At 33.2% G+C, this 18674-nt stretch overlaps 2 protein-coding genes across 3 annotated transcripts; both read right to left on the bottom strand.

Moving 5' to 3' along the window:
* Window positions 300–4313, bottom strand: LOC104761069 (pyruvate dehydrogenase E1 component subunit beta-1, mitochondrial-like). Its single transcript, XM_010484092.2, has 15 exons — window positions 4180–4313; window positions 3986–4045; window positions 3751–3813; window positions 3170–3250; window positions 3055–3081; window positions 2898–2960; window positions 2704–2790; window positions 2378–2503; window positions 1756–1889; window positions 1594–1666; window positions 1442–1507; window positions 1207–1245; window positions 973–1097; window positions 761–875; window positions 300–661 (listed from the first exon to the last, which is right to left on the bottom strand). Exons 2-15 carry the CDS (start codon window positions 4034–4036, stop codon window positions 611–613), a joined length of 1101 nt encoding a protein of 366 aa, XP_010482394.1. The 5' UTR covers window positions 4037–4045; window positions 4180–4313; the 3' UTR covers window positions 300–610.
* LOC104761068 (beta-taxilin-like) lies at window positions 15765–18575 on the bottom strand (the record flags this gene model as incomplete). 2 transcript variants are annotated; one of them, XM_019239924.1, is given in 11 exon segments in its annotated part: window positions 15765–16055; window positions 16145–16240; window positions 16343–16399; window positions 16568–16750; window positions 16840–16906; window positions 17146–17210; window positions 17748–17825; window positions 17936–18003; window positions 18109–18220; window positions 18385–18470; window positions 18552–18575. In XM_019239924.1, coding segments are annotated over 11 exon segments (971 nt in total), but the record flags the coding sequence as incomplete, so codon positions are not given.

The raw sequence follows: 18674 nt of genomic DNA, 5'->3' as shown, positions 1-18674 counted from the left end.
ATAAATTGGATCTTGTTTAAATTTGTCTTCTTGCTGTGACAACACAAGCATAGCAAAATCACGAGATGCAATGCAGCCAAATATGTACCTCATTTTCTTTGAATTCCCTAAATACTTAATGAGAATCTCTTCTCCTACTGCAACATTTTTTCACACCAAAGCTTTTTTTTTTTTTTTTTTTATCCATATGGGTTGATGATCAACCGCGTTTAAATCAAATTACAATCATATCAACCAAACTATCAATGCTATCATTGGATTTAACTCCGTCCTACACTCCTTAAACAACAATACCAGAATCGAAAACTTGAATTAGGCACACCTCATTCATTATTTGTTGAAAAAAAAAAACATGTGTTGTGAACTCCTTTACTAGCGTTCTCGATCAATTTCATCAATTAAACCCCAAAGATTAGAATTATCAACTTGGGAAGGACAAAAAGAAGAACGAAAACCGCTGCAGCAAAGAATCATAGCAAAAGATGAAATAAATCACGAGAAATGGTGGTTTTATAGCAAAAGTGAGAGGTCATTTTTCTCCTTTTTTTTTTTTTCTTATTTTCCTTTCCCTTTAAAGATCCAAAGAAGAAAAGTGTTGATGTTGACGATTTTATTTCGATCTGTAACAAGCTCTCTTTGCTGCTCGAACGATATCCTCTACCTGCATCATTATAATCTCAATTTCATCAATAAAGAACGAGATACTGTATATATACCATTTGAACAAGTTTCTATGCAAAAAATAAGGGACAGTACAAACCTGAGGAAGAGCCAATCTCTCTAGGTTAGCTGCATAAGGCATTGGAACATCAGCTCCTGCAATCCTCTCCACTGGTGCATCCAAGTATGAAAAGCTCTCTTCTACAACCGACGCACTGATCCAAAACCAAAAAATTTAATCCCATGTTTTAAAAATTTTCTACAATCCAACTGAATTTAAGATCTCTATTGAGTGAAGGAAATGAAGCTAACCAGATTTCTGCACAGACTCCATGTTGAGGGAAACCTTCTTCAACTGTTACCAATCTACTTGTTTTCCTCACTGAAGCATTGATGGTGGCTCTGTCAAGCGGACGGATTGACCGAAGATTTATTACCTTAACATTTTATAAAAAAAAAAAACTTGAGTTCACGAAGTGGTTTTGAGCAGAATCACAATATCGGTTTTAGGTAGAGAAAGAAATCTGAAATCTAAAATCTTCATACCTCAGCGCTTATTCCCTCTTCTGCGAGCTTCTCAGCGGCCTAGAATCAGGTACATCAAAAAAAAAGGTTAATGACGGAAGTCACGGAACAAAGTGAAGCACCAATTTGTAAAAACAAAGCATGTGCGGCAAATATCCATACAAAAGGAAGATTTGAGTTATAGCCATGAAACTAACAAAAAAGTTCTCAATTTTGATTACTAAAAGGTGCTCGTGGAAGTGGGAAAATGGCATACCTTGAGAGCAAAACCGACCATCTTCGAGAAAGTTACTATCGTTACATCCTTTCCTTCTCGTTCAATCTGTTATAGGCCAAGACAACATTAAAGCATCCAACTGCTACATTGAAGACAAATTAAAGAGACATATAGATACCGAGTGACTGTACCTTGGCTTTGCCTATGGGAAGACAGAAACTTGAATCGAGTGCTTCTTCTGAAATAGGGAATGATTCACCATATCTGCATGATCGAACCAAATTAAAGGGACATTAATAAGTGACTGTGGGATCTAATTAGATGTCAGAATTCAAGCTAGGCATGCTACTTACAGTAACTCGTTTTCAAGGAAGACAACAGGGTCAGGGTCTCTAATGGCAGCTTTAAGAAGACCACGAGCATCTTCAGCTGAATACGGAGCGAGAACTTTCAAACCAGGAACTGAGGCGTACCATGCTGCATAACACTGCAAAATGTAGAACAGAATATCCCCATTTAAGATCCAGATGTACAAATGAAATATCCAGCCAGTCATCAACATGGATAATTCCTGATATTTTGTGTTTCTGTTGATTATATTAGTCATATAGTGAAATGACCCACTAGAAAGACAGTGATAATTCCTAAATGCATGTATCATCAAGTAAGTCATACAGTTCAATATTGTACGCCCTTCTGAGAGACAAACAGTCAAACTTTCATGTTTGCATTGCCACATCAAGAGAAAAAGTTGCATGCCACCGTACTAAGAACCTTTATCTTAATCATACAGCCGAATGCCTGATTATTTAGGGGAAATCTGATCCATTTTAAAGCCATAATTTAGTTCCTTGATCCTATGCCACTATCATTATCAGTTTCAGAGAAGCTGAAGGTAATGTTTGAAGGAATGCAAAGCAACAAATTATTCATTATAAGAAAATTTTGTTGCACAGAGCTTGCGTTAACATTTACCTGAGAATGTTGAGCTCCAACACCAGCAGCTGCACCATTGGGTCCTCTAAAGACAATGGGTACATTTATCTGTCCAGCAGACATGTAATTTGACTTTGCAGCAGAATTGATGATATGATCAATTGCCTGAAAAAAGTCCAAAAGATATTAAGATACACATTGGGAAATAAATAGGAATTTTGTGCACCTTAATGTCAATCGTATAAGATGCTGAAAGAAAATTAAAAGTCAATGATGCCTGGAAACATATTTGTACCACAGGCATAATCAAGTCAAAGAATGAGGCAAACTGCAGTATGAACGAAATACAGAAAGACAAGGCCAACCTGCATAGAGAAGTTGAACGTCATAAATTCTACAACAGGCTTTAACCCAGCGTAGGCGGCACCAACTCCAATTCCAGTAAATCCAGCCTAAAAAGTGATTAAAAGATGGACTGTCAGAAATCTTCTCAATCTATAAACATGGACATACGGATTGCAGCTGCACACTACAACATAATAGAATAAGATTTTCAAACCTCAGTAATAGGGGTATCGTATACTCTCTCAGGACCATACTTCTCCAAAAGGCCTTTAGTGATCTATGAGTACATGATAGACCTCCAGCATCAGATCAGGGTAAAAAACAGAGATAATTAAGTGGAAAAATCAAGTACCATTGTAAATAATTCTAACCTTGTATGCACCCTGATATTGGCCAACCTACAAAAAGAAGATAAAAAGGATAAACTCTTAGATATTTGATTAGAAATGGCAGATGAATAAATCAAACATGTCAGCTGCAACTAACCTCTTCACCCATGACAAATACTTTAGGATCTGCAGACATTTCCTCATCAATAGCAGAATTTAGAGCATCTCTCACTGTCATCTAAACAAGGAATTACATACAAAAATGTAAGCAATAATATAAATCAGAGAAAATCCTTATACAAGGAAAAATTTGTGTCAGATATATTGACAATAAATAAAGGCCGCATCAGCTTGATTTTACTAGTCAGCTCCAATGTAAAAAAATGAAGGCTCTCAAAAATTGTAAATACAAAAATCTAACGTAAGCCACACTCGTTGGCTTTTCTAAAATGTTACTACTACATTATCTATGAGAGTCCTCTAAAATCCACCATTTTCCATGACAGAACCCACGAGAGAACCCAAAAGAAAAAGCCAAAAGCCAATATAGCTCACTAAACTCGAATATGGGGGGGGTAAACACAAAAAAGGTAAGCTACATAGTCAACAGTAGCCAACATGATCCTAAATTGATCAAAATATCTTCCATAGCTCATAACGACGAAACATAACAAAACCTACACAAGAATCGCATATAAAAACATCAAAAAAAAAAAAAATCCGCTCAAAGACAGTTACCTCTTTGGCACCAGCTGCATAGCTCCTAGCAGAAACCAATGCTGATCGCGTCCTTCTAAGAGTCTGACCAAAATCCAAATTTCGAAAAAAAAACAGATAATTACGATGGCAAAATCAACCAAAATCCGATCCCAAAAAACTCCAACAAAAGTAAACCTCAAATCGTATCAGCGTAGAACAGATTACAAATGAAAAAGAAAAAGAAAAAAAACGAGTAGAATCATCATCATCATACCGAAGCAGCCAAGCCTCCATCGATGGCTCTTTGCCTCAACATTCCCAACATTCTCCCTAACTGAAAAATAATCAAACACGAATGATCAAAAGCCCCATAGATCTAACTAACAAAAATGAATCGTAATCCGGAGGAAAACAAAATCGGAGAAAGCGAAATAGACGAAGATCGGTACGGCAGAAAGAAACGACTACCTGAGGTTTGTACGATCTAACCAGGCCGGCGAAAAGACGAGAGACGGCGGATTAAGAAGAGAGGAAGAGACGACTCAAAGCGTGAGCGAAAGGGCACTGTTTTTTTTTCTCTCTAAACACACAACAAAAAAAAATGATTTCAATTAGATGAAAAAAATATATGAGTGAGTAGGTCTGCTTCATCATCATATTCACAGGAGCCGTCCGATTAAACAAGACTGGTCAGCATCAATGGTTGACATTTCTTAATATACTTTTTCTTTTTCCAATATTATTATTCCATTTTGTTGTTGAAAATGAGTATAAAGGCGATGTGACTCAATTTTATTTAATCAGAGAGATTCGCATATTTTTAACGAACCGAATCCATAAGGATGCAAAACCGAATCATAAATTATTCATTACACAAAATTCACAAAACCCTACACGATTGGAAAACTTCTTCGGTTCAATTGGTTTGGTTTGGTTCGGTTTAAAGCTGAACCAACAACAATCATGACTTCATATTCATCAAATGGAACTAGTAGCAAGAGCATGCACTAAACTGTATGGCTCATTGGTTGTAAAGATAACGTCAAACCATCTCTCCCTTTTGACGTCTTTCAATCGTAATTTCCGCACACCAAACTTTCTTTTCGTTTTTGTGGTTCTTATCATACACATACTCTTCCCATAAAACTGTCATTTTCCCTCCATAATCCACCAGTTTACCATTTCAAATACGAGGACAAGTAGGCAATTTTTCCAAACATTTCAAAGTTGTCCATAACTTTTCTTTGTAATCATACCAATCGATCCTCGTGCTATTGTAATGGTAGAACACATTCTCTATCACACAATAAGATGATGCAAGAGTCCATCCAGTATTATTGTAAGTAGTTGGACCTCACATAGATAATTCCTTCGTACCCAACACTATCGTACTTAAAGCTTCTACATAACTTTTTGCTAGGGATCTGTAAACACTCCCAAGTTTGGGTCTTTGTATCAAAAACTTTTACTCAATTCGTTGAATCGAGATTTCTGTGGCCTCCAATTACATATAATTTTTCATCAAACTACGCAAGCAGATGGGAACACATGTGCCACTTGCGTGCTTGGTGCCTCACGCAATGTGTGAGAACGACAGTCAATGACCATGACGTTAGACGATACATTCTTATTGATAAGAATGAAGATGAGATCTCTTCTCTCTTATCTCTTTCTCAATTCCTAATACAAACGATGAACCCTAGCTGATAAGATCGAAGTTACAGCTCTCCTCTCCTACCACCATTAACTGATCACGCAAGCTCTCCAACAAACTCTCAACTTCAATGATCACGCAGGATGTCCTCTACAATACTATTCTATCTCTATTTATACTCTTAATTCTACTCACACTTCTTATCTGCTCTTCACACGTGCCTTTCTCTCCCACATACGTATCAACTCCCATACATGCTTATCAATACCTTCCCCTTTAGAAAAGCTTGTCCTCAAGCTTTAAATGAAGAAATAGATGTGGCTGGAAACATTCTAGGCATCTCCAACAATGACATAAGGAGAATGCGTCCCACTCTTCTACAACACTCTTCTGTAGCTCAGCAACCTTCACTCTTTTGCACCATCATCTTCTATGTATGTACGTATCTATACCCTCCCATGTAGAGAAGCTTGTCCTCAAGCGTTAAGGGAAAGCATCTGATATGCGTTTGTGCTCAGATGACAAGATAGAATGCTAAGGTCTAGTTGGGTCAGTCCTTGTGTCTCCAACGATGCCTAATAGAAAGTATTTGTCATTCTGGAACTGCCTGCTGCTCCATGTTTAGTTGAACGTCTGTAGATTGTAACTCATTCACCTCTGCAGCAGGAAAAAAGTGGAGTTTCTCTCAAAAACCAGAGTGTAAGGCATCAACAAATCCATTTGGAGAGTACCATTGATTCGTTTTATTAGTGAAAGAATGCCATGAAGCTCCAGGTATATCCAACCCATGTTGAACTGCAACTTGTCAGTCATCTTTGTATAAGCTGTGACACAAACTTTATCCCACAATCTGCATTCGAGCTTAAACGTATGTTGCTTTCTCACTGTTTTCTCTCGTCCATGCCTCTTGTAGCCCTGTTGTTTATACTTGAATTTCCAGCTTTTACGAAACTTCTGTTTCTTAAAATATTGAAAGACTATGGTTGTGGCTGCACTTGAGTCCTTGAAAGTCTATTGCATCTCTCTTTGTAGGACATCAAAACCATCTCCAACAACCAACGATGGTGCTGTCCTAGCTTGTAGCTCACACTCGTTCCTCCAATTAACTGATTGTAAGACCTCATCTCCAAGATCAAAGTGCAACACTAGTCTATCTTCTTCACCAAGTTCGTCACAAAACTGTACCAATACCTGCTGCCGTCCCTCCATATGAAGAACTGCCACTTCAACTAGAGCTTGAAAATTTTGGTGTATGGGTAACACTCTGTTTCCATGCTCTCTTTCATGTTTCTTGTTCATGAGCTGCATATACACGCTAAGAAGTTGTGGCATACTTCTTGAGTCCCATCTCAACATCCTTTTGAACCTCAACCTTGACATGTGTGACTTGTTCCTCAGTCCCATTCTCATATTGTGTTGCAGATTTCTGGTTTTGAACTTAAACATCCAGGTCTTGGGACACAAATTTATGCTTAACCAAAACACTCCAAAAATGGTATCCCTTGCATTGAGAATGTGATGTTCCTTCACAAATGTGGCTTCAACCTGTATAACTTGTCAATGATGACTAACTCTCTAGCTTCTACTCCACTTTTGAACTTGAATCTCAAAGATTTGAATTTGAACCTCCAAGCTTTCAAACATCTCCTCTTCTTCAATGATTTCAGTTGTTCTTTTTGTGGAGTCATTTTTTCGAACACTTGGTATGCCATTTGCTGATGAGTGACATATTCTGAATTTGGAGACAACATAGACGCTTCTTCAACATAGAAAACTTGTAATTGCTCTTCTTGATGAATCAACCAAGCATCAACATCAGAACTAGAGTGGAAATCCTCACCAATAACCAATGCGTCATTGTTAAATTGAAGGCTTGGTTCCAATGCATCAACATCAGAACTAGAGTGGAAATCCTCACCAATAACCAATGCATCAACATCAGAACTAGAGTGCAAAATCGCATTTGTGACTGCGTTTACATCGAAAACAATGTCCAGCAATTGTGATTTGACTCGTGGTTGCGATTCACAACTGGATTCTATTACTGAACCAATTTGCAAATCCAACTCCTTCTCTGATCCTTTCTCCTCACATGACATTGCACAAGCTTGATTCGATTTGTTCCTCTCCTCTGAGACTTTGTGCTTCTGCTATGAGATTTTAATGACAGTCGATGTGATCAGCGTTTGCCGACGTTTTGCCGCGTCTCTCTCAACAATCAGTTGACGTAACTCGGGATCGTTGACATCACCAAATCTCCATAACAACCGATTCTTCAATTGCTCCCACGATTGAACGAGAGATATCCTCTGTCGCATATAGAACCAAGACTCGGCTTCGTCTTCCATGAAACTTTGAGCGAAATTGAGTTTCTCTAAATCGTTGTAATCTTCTCGCTCAAAATAATCCTCCAGCCATGAAAGCCATGGACGCAAATCTTCACTGGTAAAGATCGGAATCGTAACCATCTCCATGGCGGTTGTTTCGATCCGTGACCACGAACGCACCATTTGATAAGAATGAAGATGAGATCTCTTCTCTCTTTCTCAATTCCTAATACAAACGATGAACCCTAGCTGATAAGATCGGAGTTACAGTTCTCCTCTCCTACCACCATGAACAGAGCACACAAGCTCTCTAACAAACTTTCAATTTCAATGATCATGCAGGATATCCTCTACAATACTATTCTATCTCTATTTATACTCTTCATTCTACTCACACTTCTTTTCCGCTCTTCACAAGTGCCTTTCTCTCCCACATACGTATCAGCTCCCACACATGCTTATCACTTATCTCCGGCAATGACGTTTATTATCAAAACCAAGCATTGCAACGTTCGACCTTGATGAATAGGGAGAATCAAGATAAAAGATCGACACCAATACTTTTTTGGAGCTAGTTGGTCTCAGACAAAGAGTAAACCAACGTAGTGTTTGTGTTTTCAGACCCGACCCTTCACATATTCTCAAGATACATTGGTGTTGGGCCTCCAAATTTTTTGAGATTTTTAGTAACAAAAATAGGTCTCAAAATATATTTTGATTGCAAAAAAGGCTTCAGTTTTTATGAAAGTTATAAATTTAATTTCAATTTGTAAAATTATCTATTTTGTTATTGCAAAATAGCCCTCATTTTCCAAAATTTTAAGATTTGGTTTCAATTTTAATTTTTTTTGTATAAAATTCATAAGAAAAAAAATTGTTTTGAATTGGGCCACAAATTTCACTGGGCCGGTCCTGAGTGGTTTTTAGTCGTTACAACTTCGTAAACATACGTAAAAACAATTATCGGTGAGGCCTAAAAGAGTTCGGGTTTGGTAAAGCTCCGTTGAAGTGAGGATAGAACGAAATTTCTTGGAAACTAAGGAAAGAGTTGGGTAGTATAATCTTGAGACGCGAGCCAAGCTAGCAGCTTAATATCAGATCATTACGGAAGCATCATAATTGTTGGTGGTCGCCTTTTTTTTAGAAGATAACTCTTCTCTATTCATGGCCGTACGTAGACGTGTGGTCAAGAAACTTTATTTTTCTGCCTTGCGATTTATATTCTTGCGCTTGCTTTTTATTATGTCTCCACCAAGACATCGTTTATATAGGGAACTATCATTCCTAATCTCATGTGTATTATGTAATTCTTGTTACACCCTAATTCACTTAGGAATCCCTTTTATGTTTGTGTAATATATCCATATTCTATAATATATAAATATGTTCATAATTAATTAAGTAATTAAGTATTATCAAATTTGAGTTTTGTTAAATAAAATAGAATTAGCTCGCAAAGGGCAGAATCAATTTGATGGTATATTACATTGTCAAGTGAATTTGGCGTCTAATTGCAGTTTTTCTATAAATAAAAAAAATAATCTGAAGTGGTAATTAGTTCAAAACTCTGACAAAACAAAACAAGCAAAAAAACTTAATTCATAGTCTTTCTCTGCTTCATGGTTGAACCGCAGCAGAAACGACACTGTTAGTTTCCTTCTGTTTTCTTTCAGTTTGAAGGGATCTGCATATTTGGTTCTAATTGAACTTAATCTCTTACTTTGGGAGTTGGAACGCGGTCGACTAGACTTCTTCTTGAGTCATTCAAGACATTTGCACTTGAAAGTGATTTTTGGACAAAACTTAATTAATATATATCTTTTAAACTACGTATGGGCACAAAAATATATAAATACCTATATTTGATCATTGTCCCATTACCACATATGAAGAGCATATTAATTATTCCTTGAAATAGACCAACTTTTTATAAAAGCTATATACCTCATTTGTCATTCTTGAACATTCAAAAGCAAATCAATCAACAAAGACATGACATGACTTATAAAACGGCTAAGTTATACATACAAAGACATGAACTGATGATTGAGATGACATGTTACGTGTGATTTGCTGAATTCTAAAATACCGTGACTATTAATAAACCAACTGTAAATCTGAAAATTAGTTGAATTGGAATCCATTATATTACTGTTATTAATCTTCGAGTGCTGTGCATCTAGTTATTATATGAGAAGATCGATGCACATACTCTTTTAACTCATTTATGTAACTATATATAGGATGTGGGCGGTCAGGGCAGACCGCATATGGAATACTGATTAGCTTCTATATTTCAAATAGAAAAGACAACATCGTTTAGCTCTACCATTGTAGACATAATTGTACCTTTTTGGTATGCGTGCAATAAAAACTCATAAAAACGATGTTCTCGATAGAGTTGAGCTGAATCGGTTAGCTATACATAACTCTAGAGACATTGTCCTAAAAGTAGATAAAATGCGAACCATGATTCAACCGTTTTCTAATTAATTTGGTTCAGTTTTGACCACTCTGTTAGACTACTATCATGAACCAGTACCTTTATTACTCAACGATGGTTTATTTTGGTCATTGGAATTTGAAAGAACTTTAAAAGACAAAACACGTTTTTAATTTCTAGTTATGTAATTTACTCATTCAGGATGCACAATAGATTTCGATTTCAAAATTTTTGATTTTTCTAGTAATGTATTTACTCCTTCAAGATCAGAAGGGTTTTGACTTTTTGTTCCCATAGAGTGTAAACCGGTTAGGGTTTGTAACTTAGCTTCTTCATCCAATTTGTGGACAAACTCAAGTTAAATGCAAACAAAACGACTGACTTTTTTTTTTTTTTGGCTTTCTCTTTTTGCAGATTTGCTTTCACTGATCTAAGAAAAGATCCAAAGAAGGCGTTGCTACTCAATGGTTGTGACTTGGGAGGGTTGAAGCTTGAAGTTGTGATGGCTAGAGGTAGAGAAGAATACTCTTGCTATCCTAATTAACTTTAAAGATTGTGAACGTTGCCGTATGGTTTGTCACCATCGCCCATTTAAAATATTCATTGAAACGTACGTATGGTAGTCGTATACATAAAATAATAACTTATGGTGGTCGTATACATCCCAGGACCCAAGTACATTAATTCAGTTCTTTTTTTTTGCTAAACTGCAAATATCATATAAATGAAAATTTTGTTTTTTCAATCCCTACAATCGATTTCTTGGCAAAAAATTAAGGATAAAAAACAAGAAAACGATACGATAAAGCTTTAGGATATACACTGACTCATTGCAACCAAAGACTCATTAGATTTCTAAACCTTTTGTTGTGGCGTCTTGCAGCGGTCGAATTCCTGATCTCTCGGTCGATGCCTTTGAAAAGCACAAATGGTAGGATATATGTCTGGTTGTGATGTAGGCTACTCCGATGTAGGGCATTAATTTAGTTCATAATAAATTATTCAATCTTGATAACAAAGGAACTTCTTCTCATTAGTACTTTGTGGTTATTTTTGCTCTTGTTATTGCATTTAAGCCTAAGTTAGACTGCCTTTCTTCTGATGAAGAGGATAGTGATTATGAAGATCGGACGGTAAAGAAGCAATGGTGACCAACTACATTGCTGCTATTAGTCTTAATTATCGACCAACTACATCAAATTTTTTTATTTACGTGTGTTTAAGAAAACTTGTATTATGACTCCCGCTATTTATTTTCATAATTTATGCTTAAACAGTATTATGAAAAAGGTTATAATTAAACCACCTTTTAATTGGTAATTAATTTCCACCAAAACTAAACAAAATATAAATAATGATAATGATAAAAATAAAGTAGAAATAACCGTATATTATATGTCCACGTATGAAAAATATAGGAGCTAGATTAGCTAGGGTTGAAGCCTTAAAGAAAGAAAAAACAAATACACGCAATATACAGTTGCTTAAAACTATATATATTCACCTACATGATCAAGTTTATCTTCTTTATGAATTGACCAAGTTTATCTTCCATAGATATATATATATATATATATATATATATATATACTAGAAGCTAAGATAGCTAAAATCAAACGGTTTGACCAACAAACAAAAAAAAAAAGTTGCCAAGTATTTACTGCCATCAATCGAGACAAGACTAACACACAAAAGTCAAACCCACAAAAAATCCAACTAAACATAACTTAACCTTATTATTACTCTAATTTTATGTTTATTACTCTTCATTATATGTTTACTCACTCACATTAACCATATTTGCATGTAAAGATGCAATTTTCCTCATTCCAAAATTTGAGACATTTTATTCGTATATCTATTTCAACCCGATCTTGTTTTGGGTATGTAATTTTCCTCCATTTTAACAAATGTTGATGTATAAGTATCTCATATTTATTTTCCATCAGTTTTCTATGGTAACTTAATATTTAAGACAAGAATAATTTTAAACATTATTTTTTGAACTCATTACCAAACCTAAGAATGTAAAACTCTTTTGTAAACGATGTGAAATTTGTTTCAGTTGGTGAAGTGGTGAAGTTTTGTAGTTGATAATGTTATTTTTTTAAATCTAATTGCATAGATTTAGCTAGACCAAACTAGTGAGTGAATTTGTCCGTCAATAACTGATCTCAACAAACACTTACGAATAAATTTTTGTACAAAAGTTGTTTTCAAGTTGAAAAATTCTTGAGTTCACCCCTAGGGGTGAACAACTCTCTTTCACTCCCCTCTTAATTAACCAATCAGAAAACAACAATATGCCATGTCATATCATATTAAAAAAATCAAATTTTAAATAAAAGATAATACAAATTAAGAAACAAATTATGTAGATCTTTTATTAAGGAAATTATGTCGGTTTGAGTTATAAAAGATTATTATAATTAAATTTGTAATTTTAGAATTTTTATATCGGTTTGAGTTTATAAAGAATGATTAAAATTTAGATTTTATAATTAAACAAAATTATATGACGGTTTGTGTTTACAAAAGAGGGGTTAGGGTTTAGATTTTACAATTAAATGAAATTATATGTCGGTTTGGGTTTACAAAAGAGTGTTTAGGGTTTAGATTTTACAATTAAACGAAATTATATGTCGGTTTGGATTTATAAAAGAATGTTTAGGGTTTAGATTTTACAATTAAACAAAATTATATGTCGGTTTGGGTTAGGGTTTATATGTAATAATTAAAACCTGTAATATCATATTTAAATTAATAATTTTAAAATTGATTTATCTATATAATTTATTTTCTCAATTAAGATTTGTTTCCTTAATTTAAAGGGGTGAATAAGAGTGGTTCACCCCTAGGGGTGTGAACCCAAGAATTGTCCATATATAATTAAAGCTTAGTTTAATAAAGCTTATATTCTTATCTTATTATATAAAGCTTAGTTTCAAAAAAATCATGACACATGTTAATTGATATCTACATGTATCAATTATAAATTTACTAAAATATTTAAAAGTAATAAAAAGTAAAATTTCTAAACCTATTATAAACAAGAAAACTATACATAAGTAACAAAAATACTTATTTGTATATTTTTTAAAAAAGAAAAGTAATTTCTAATTTATTAAATTATCAATGTAATTCCATTGGATTTTTTTGGTATATATATATAATCTTATAATTGAAAATTTGGTTTTGAGAGTTAGCCATTAACAGGATTGTGAAAAAAAAATTGTTAAGATAAGTGTAGATTTAATTTTTAACTTAATTTGTTTATCATTATACATATTCTAATAATTATGAAAGAAAACTAAATAACATATACTACATTCCATCTTGCAAAAATTCTGTACTAAATATACATATGAAAATAAAAATCATTGTTATAATGTCAAAGTATAAGTTTTGATTATTTGCTTTTTATTCAATTTTTATATATAATATAATGTATATTATTTTGAGTATTTTGATTTTCTTATTCTTTTTTTACCTAATTGAGATTATGAAAAAAAAAATTCTCAAAATTTATTAAAGATTCGATAACCAAATGAATGGTCAATAGCTCAAAAATGATTTGTGTATATTTTTATTAGCTCACACACATATTTACATAAATAACAGATTTTCAGTAGCATTTTCAATAAATTCTTAGAAAGAGGATAGTATTGAAAATTAGTATATGAAATTCCTCCTTTTATAAAATTGGAAAAGTGTAGCTAAATTTTTTGGATGGTTTATATCATATGTGGTATAAAAATATTTTTTTGCCACGAAATTATTTTTAAACTATATGCCAACTTTTCTTCAATAAATTTGTTTATATTTATTTTTGTAAGTGAATTTTTAACATATTCTTTAGATTTCAAATCCTAACTCTGTATGCTTAAATTTATGGTTGGTGTGATTAAAATTTTAAATATTATTTACATATCATTGTAGTAAAAGCTGCTAAATCTGTAAACAAAAAAAAAACATGTATCAATCAACATGTATATCACCAAGATTATAATCTAGGAACAATCTATTATTAAATTTTTGAGCTATTGGATATTGTAGTTTTTTTCAAATTTAATATTCATTCGCATAAGAATTAAAAAAACCTAATCATTTGAGAGGAAATAATAATATTTGATTGAAAATTACTTACTTAAGTAATAATTAGAAAAGTCAAAATAATTAAATTACATTTTTGACATATTATCTGATATTATTTTCTATTCTTTAGTTTTTTTACATGGACAATAAATTATATTTATAACTTTTTGAATTATAAACTATATATATAATAAACGGGAAAAATGTCAAAAAAATCTTCAACTTTCAAATTGTGGCCAAAAAAAGCATCAACTTATGAAATATCATTTAAATCACCAGGTTTTTGTTGATTATTTTTTAAAATAGCTAACTTTCGTTGATTCGGCCATATAAGGCACAACGTTAAATTTTCACTTACACAACGATGACAGAGTTAACTTATGTCAGAATCTCCGTTAAACCAAAACGACGTTGTTTCATTAGAAGAATAAGACAAAAATAATTTGAGCCCAGCAAAAATTGAACTGCCTACCTTTGAAACTCAAAACAAGCTCTCTACCATTGAGCCACAATTACATTTCTATATATTCTTACAAACAGAAATATATTTATACGTAAACAATCGGTTATATGTAATGCATCTATAATATATATGTTATCATATCATTAATTTATATATATATTTATTTATATTAATGTTTTAGAATATAATAGATATAAAATATAAAGAGCAAAAACTAATATAAATTTTATCTTTGCTATATTTTTATTTATTATTAAATACTAAATAAAATATATAATTTATAGTGTGCATATATTTAAATTAATATCTTATTCTTCAGGATAAAGAGTGTAAATTTTAAATATGGCTTTTTGCATATATATACCAAAGAAGACATATTGATCATACATTTTATTTGGTATTTGTAAAATATTTAGTTTTTAATCTTTATATTATATATATATATATATATATATATTTTACACTAAAATTTAATATATATATATATATATAAAGAGTAATGATATAATAACATATATTTTATAAATACATAACATAAATATAACATTATTTTGTGTTTTGCCATTTTTAATCGATTGTCTATATATATATATATATACATGTCTGATTGGTATAATATTATAATGTTATTGTGGCTCAATGGTAGAGAGCTTGTTTTGAGTTTCAAAGGTATGCAGTTCAATTGTTGCTGGACTCAAATTATTTTTGTCTTATTCTTTTAATGAAACGACGTAACCTAAACGGAAATACTGACGGAAGTTAACTCCGTCATCGTTGTGTAACTGAAAATTTAACGTCGTGCATTAAATGGCCTAGTCAACGAAAGTTAGCTATTTTTAAAAAAAGTCAATAAAAACTTGGTGATTTAAATGACATTTCATAAGTTGATGCTTTTTTTTGCCACAATTTGAAAGTTGGGGATTTTTTTTGACATTTTTCTCTATAATAAACACAAAGCTTAACTGCTTGTGAAAGTAAATTTAAGTTTTTCTTGTTTATATAATATGTTCATAATTAATTAAGTATTATCAATTTGAGTTTTGTGAAATAAAATAGACTTTGCTCGCCAAGGGCGGAATCAATTTGATGTTAAATGACATTGTCAAGTGAATTTGGTGTCTAATGCAGTTTTTAATAAATAAAAAAAATAAACTGAAGTGCTAATTAGTTCAACTCTGACAAAACAAAACAAGCAAAAAAAACTTTAATTCATAGTCTTTCTCTACTTCATGGTTGAACTGCAGCAGAATCGACACTGTTAGTTTCCTTCTGTTTTCTTTCGGCTTGAAGGGATCTGCATAGCGACTCAAGTTTATCTTTCTGTTTCTTAGTCTTCTCCAACAGTTTCTTCAATCTTTCACGCTGTTCAATGTCAACCAAAAACCGTGATTTTACTGATTTCATAACCAAAATCTACAATGAAAAAACCAGACGGTTTCGTTTGTTTTTACCTCTTCAACGAGTTCTATGAGAGTGATATCAGACTTCTCACTTTTGCTCTTCAAGAATGCGTTTTCTTTCCTAAGTTCTTTGATTGCTTTTGACATCTACTCAAAACACCAATAGACACAGGATCAAGTTTAATAAGATCTCAGAGAAATAAAACGTCTCGTCTTTCAAAGAACAATGAAGACAGGACATGGTGTGACCTTATCGATTTCTTGTTTGAATGTTTCAAACACCTCGTTGCTCTTCACCAACGCGTCCTGCATAACCAAAAGTCTTTCACTTTACATTCTCTTCATATAATATCGACAATATTAAAAGAGAATTGCATCACACCCAAATCAAGCAATATTACTATCGGTGATCATATTGAATCGAGAAGATGATAAAGACTTATTTAGGAAGTGTAAAAGGGGAAGAGAGCAGACCTGGAACTGCTGGAATTTATCTCCATCAGCAGTTAGCTGCAACCGCAAATTTTTCTCAGTAGATAAAAGCTGAGAAACTTGGTCCGCATAAACTTTCATCTGAGATTGTTCATGGATGAGTTTCTCCTCGTGCTGTTTAATTTTTAAAGCAGATATCTGTAGCTCAAGTGTCTTCTGCTTCAACTGTCAAGTATACATCACAGTTAAGCCAATTATTTATTTTGGCTAAATGATGCTTCATATATAGTTGGAAAAACGAATCTGTAAATTACTCTTTGCTCATGTTGTTGTTCTGAAAGTGTATATTGATCAGCCAGGTGCTTCAACTTCGTCCTCAACCTGGAATTAACAAAAAAAAAACCACTGTGAAGGACATTTATAATATGTTACCAAGCTGGTACAGGCGAAGCCGTTTTAAAATTTATACGCATGTAAGAATATAGTTTGGAGAATGTGATGAGCATATTTGTACTGCTCTTTTGACTTAATCTGCAACAAAACTATACATACATAGTAAATATACTAGAATTTTCTTATTTTACAAGTGAAAACGTTATGATGGAGTTCGTTTGGCTTACATCTCATTTTCTTTTAGTTGTGCGAGGCTTTCATCCTTTTGCTCGTCCAACTTAATGCTCACATCCTATTAACCAAAGAGGATTAGGAAGGTAGGCAATATAAGAAAAAGAAAAAATAAGTGGAATATTCTGACTTTTTCGTAGTTTCTGATGTTGCAAAAGCCTACAAGCAATTCATCAAACTTATTTCTATCAATCTGTTACTTGAAATTGAAACCAATATGGACGATTTTCTGCTATATATAAAGTGAGTTCCAAATCATTTCAAAGGACTAAATAGGTCTGTAAGATTTCGATACTAACATGGGCTAATATTAGTGTAGAGAGTTTCACAAAGAAGAAAAAAGAGGTTTCCATGATTCTCCAAAACATATAGCACAGAAGATTAAGGAAATAATCTCATAAGGGAACAGAAAAAGGATCAAGAATGATGTGCATTTAGGATTTGCCTACTTAGGAACACAAAACAAAAGCTATTTACACAATACTTGTTCCTCTCTAGAACTGCCAATACCGAAGGCAAAATGGCTCAAAGTTTCAATATTCAGTAAATATCAAAACGATGGAAAGAATTCACATCGGATTAAAATGTGTTCAACTACCTTTATTGCATCCTGGAACTTTGTCGATAAATCTGATCTTAAACTCTGTCCCTCAGTTGACACCCGCTTGCATTCTTCCTGTTACACAAAGGTACATTCCATTCACATACCAAAAACTTAGTCCCTCAGACCAAGACAATAAATATGGCACACCAAGTAGAGTAAACTAAAAGAAAGAAAGAAGATACCATCAACATTTTGTTTTGACGTTGTAACTCTCTACAAAGCGACTCAAGCTTGTCACGGACAGTAATAGCTACAGTGAAGAAAAAAAAAGGAGAAAAAGATGAGCACAGGCTATAAATCATATAACAATGACAGTAACACAAAACTGGTTTGGCTTTACTGATTTCTTATTTACCAGAATCTCTTTCAGAAAGTACTTGCTGATACTTTAGCATGAATTCAAGAAACTCTTTCTCTGATTTAAACATATTCTTTGAACCTTTACGCTTAGTCTCAACCGTCTCCTGCTTTCAATATCAACACAAATCAGATACATTAATCTTCAACAAAGCAACAATGAACATCAAAGCAAGGCCTGCTTGTCAACTTCACACACAAAAATCAATCCTATCAACATTTCGATATCCCAAAGATAGTGATAGTTCATCAAAGACCACATAAAAATACTAACTTGTTTCTTGGGTTTGAGCGAATCCATACTCTGAGTCGACTCTGTTTCCTTAGCAAAGGTTGGATTTTGAGTTGACCCTTCTGATACTAACTCAACAAAAGCAAACGTCAGGTTACAAAAGGAAGTAAGGCTTGCTTGAATCTTGAATTAGGTCATTTACTACTCACATGTTTGACAAACAGGAGGAGAAGCTTCTTCTTCTTTATGCTCTAAGCTAAGCTTGCTCGAATCTTGAATTAGGTCATCTACGTCGTCGTCTTCATTACCATCAGTTTCACACAAGGGAACGG

The sequence above is a fragment of the Camelina sativa genome, chromosome 18 (assembly GCF_000633955.1).
Source record: "Camelina sativa cultivar DH55 chromosome 18, Cs, whole genome shotgun sequence".
NCBI classification, from domain to species: domain Eukaryota; kingdom Viridiplantae; phylum Streptophyta; class Magnoliopsida; order Brassicales; family Brassicaceae; genus Camelina; species Camelina sativa.
Note: the sequence above shows the minus strand (reverse complement) of the source record. Positions and strands in the feature narration are given on the sequence as shown.

What these genes read in the sequence shown, in the direction of transcription:
- LOC104761069 (XM_010484092.2), bottom strand. Translation starts at nt 4,036, where the DNA reads ATGTTGGGAATGTTGAGGCAAAGAGCCATCGATGGAGGCTTGGCTGCT. An exon ending in AATATCAGGGTGCATACAAG is followed by an intron (nt 2,961 to 3,054) that starts GTTAGAATTATT and finishes ATGTACTCATAG; the next exon opens with ATCACTAAAGGCCTTTTGGA. An exon ending in GGAGTCTGTGCAGAAATCTG is followed by an intron (nt 876 to 972) that starts GTTAGCTTCATT and finishes GTTTTGGATCAG; the next exon opens with TGCGTCGGTTGTAGAAGAGA.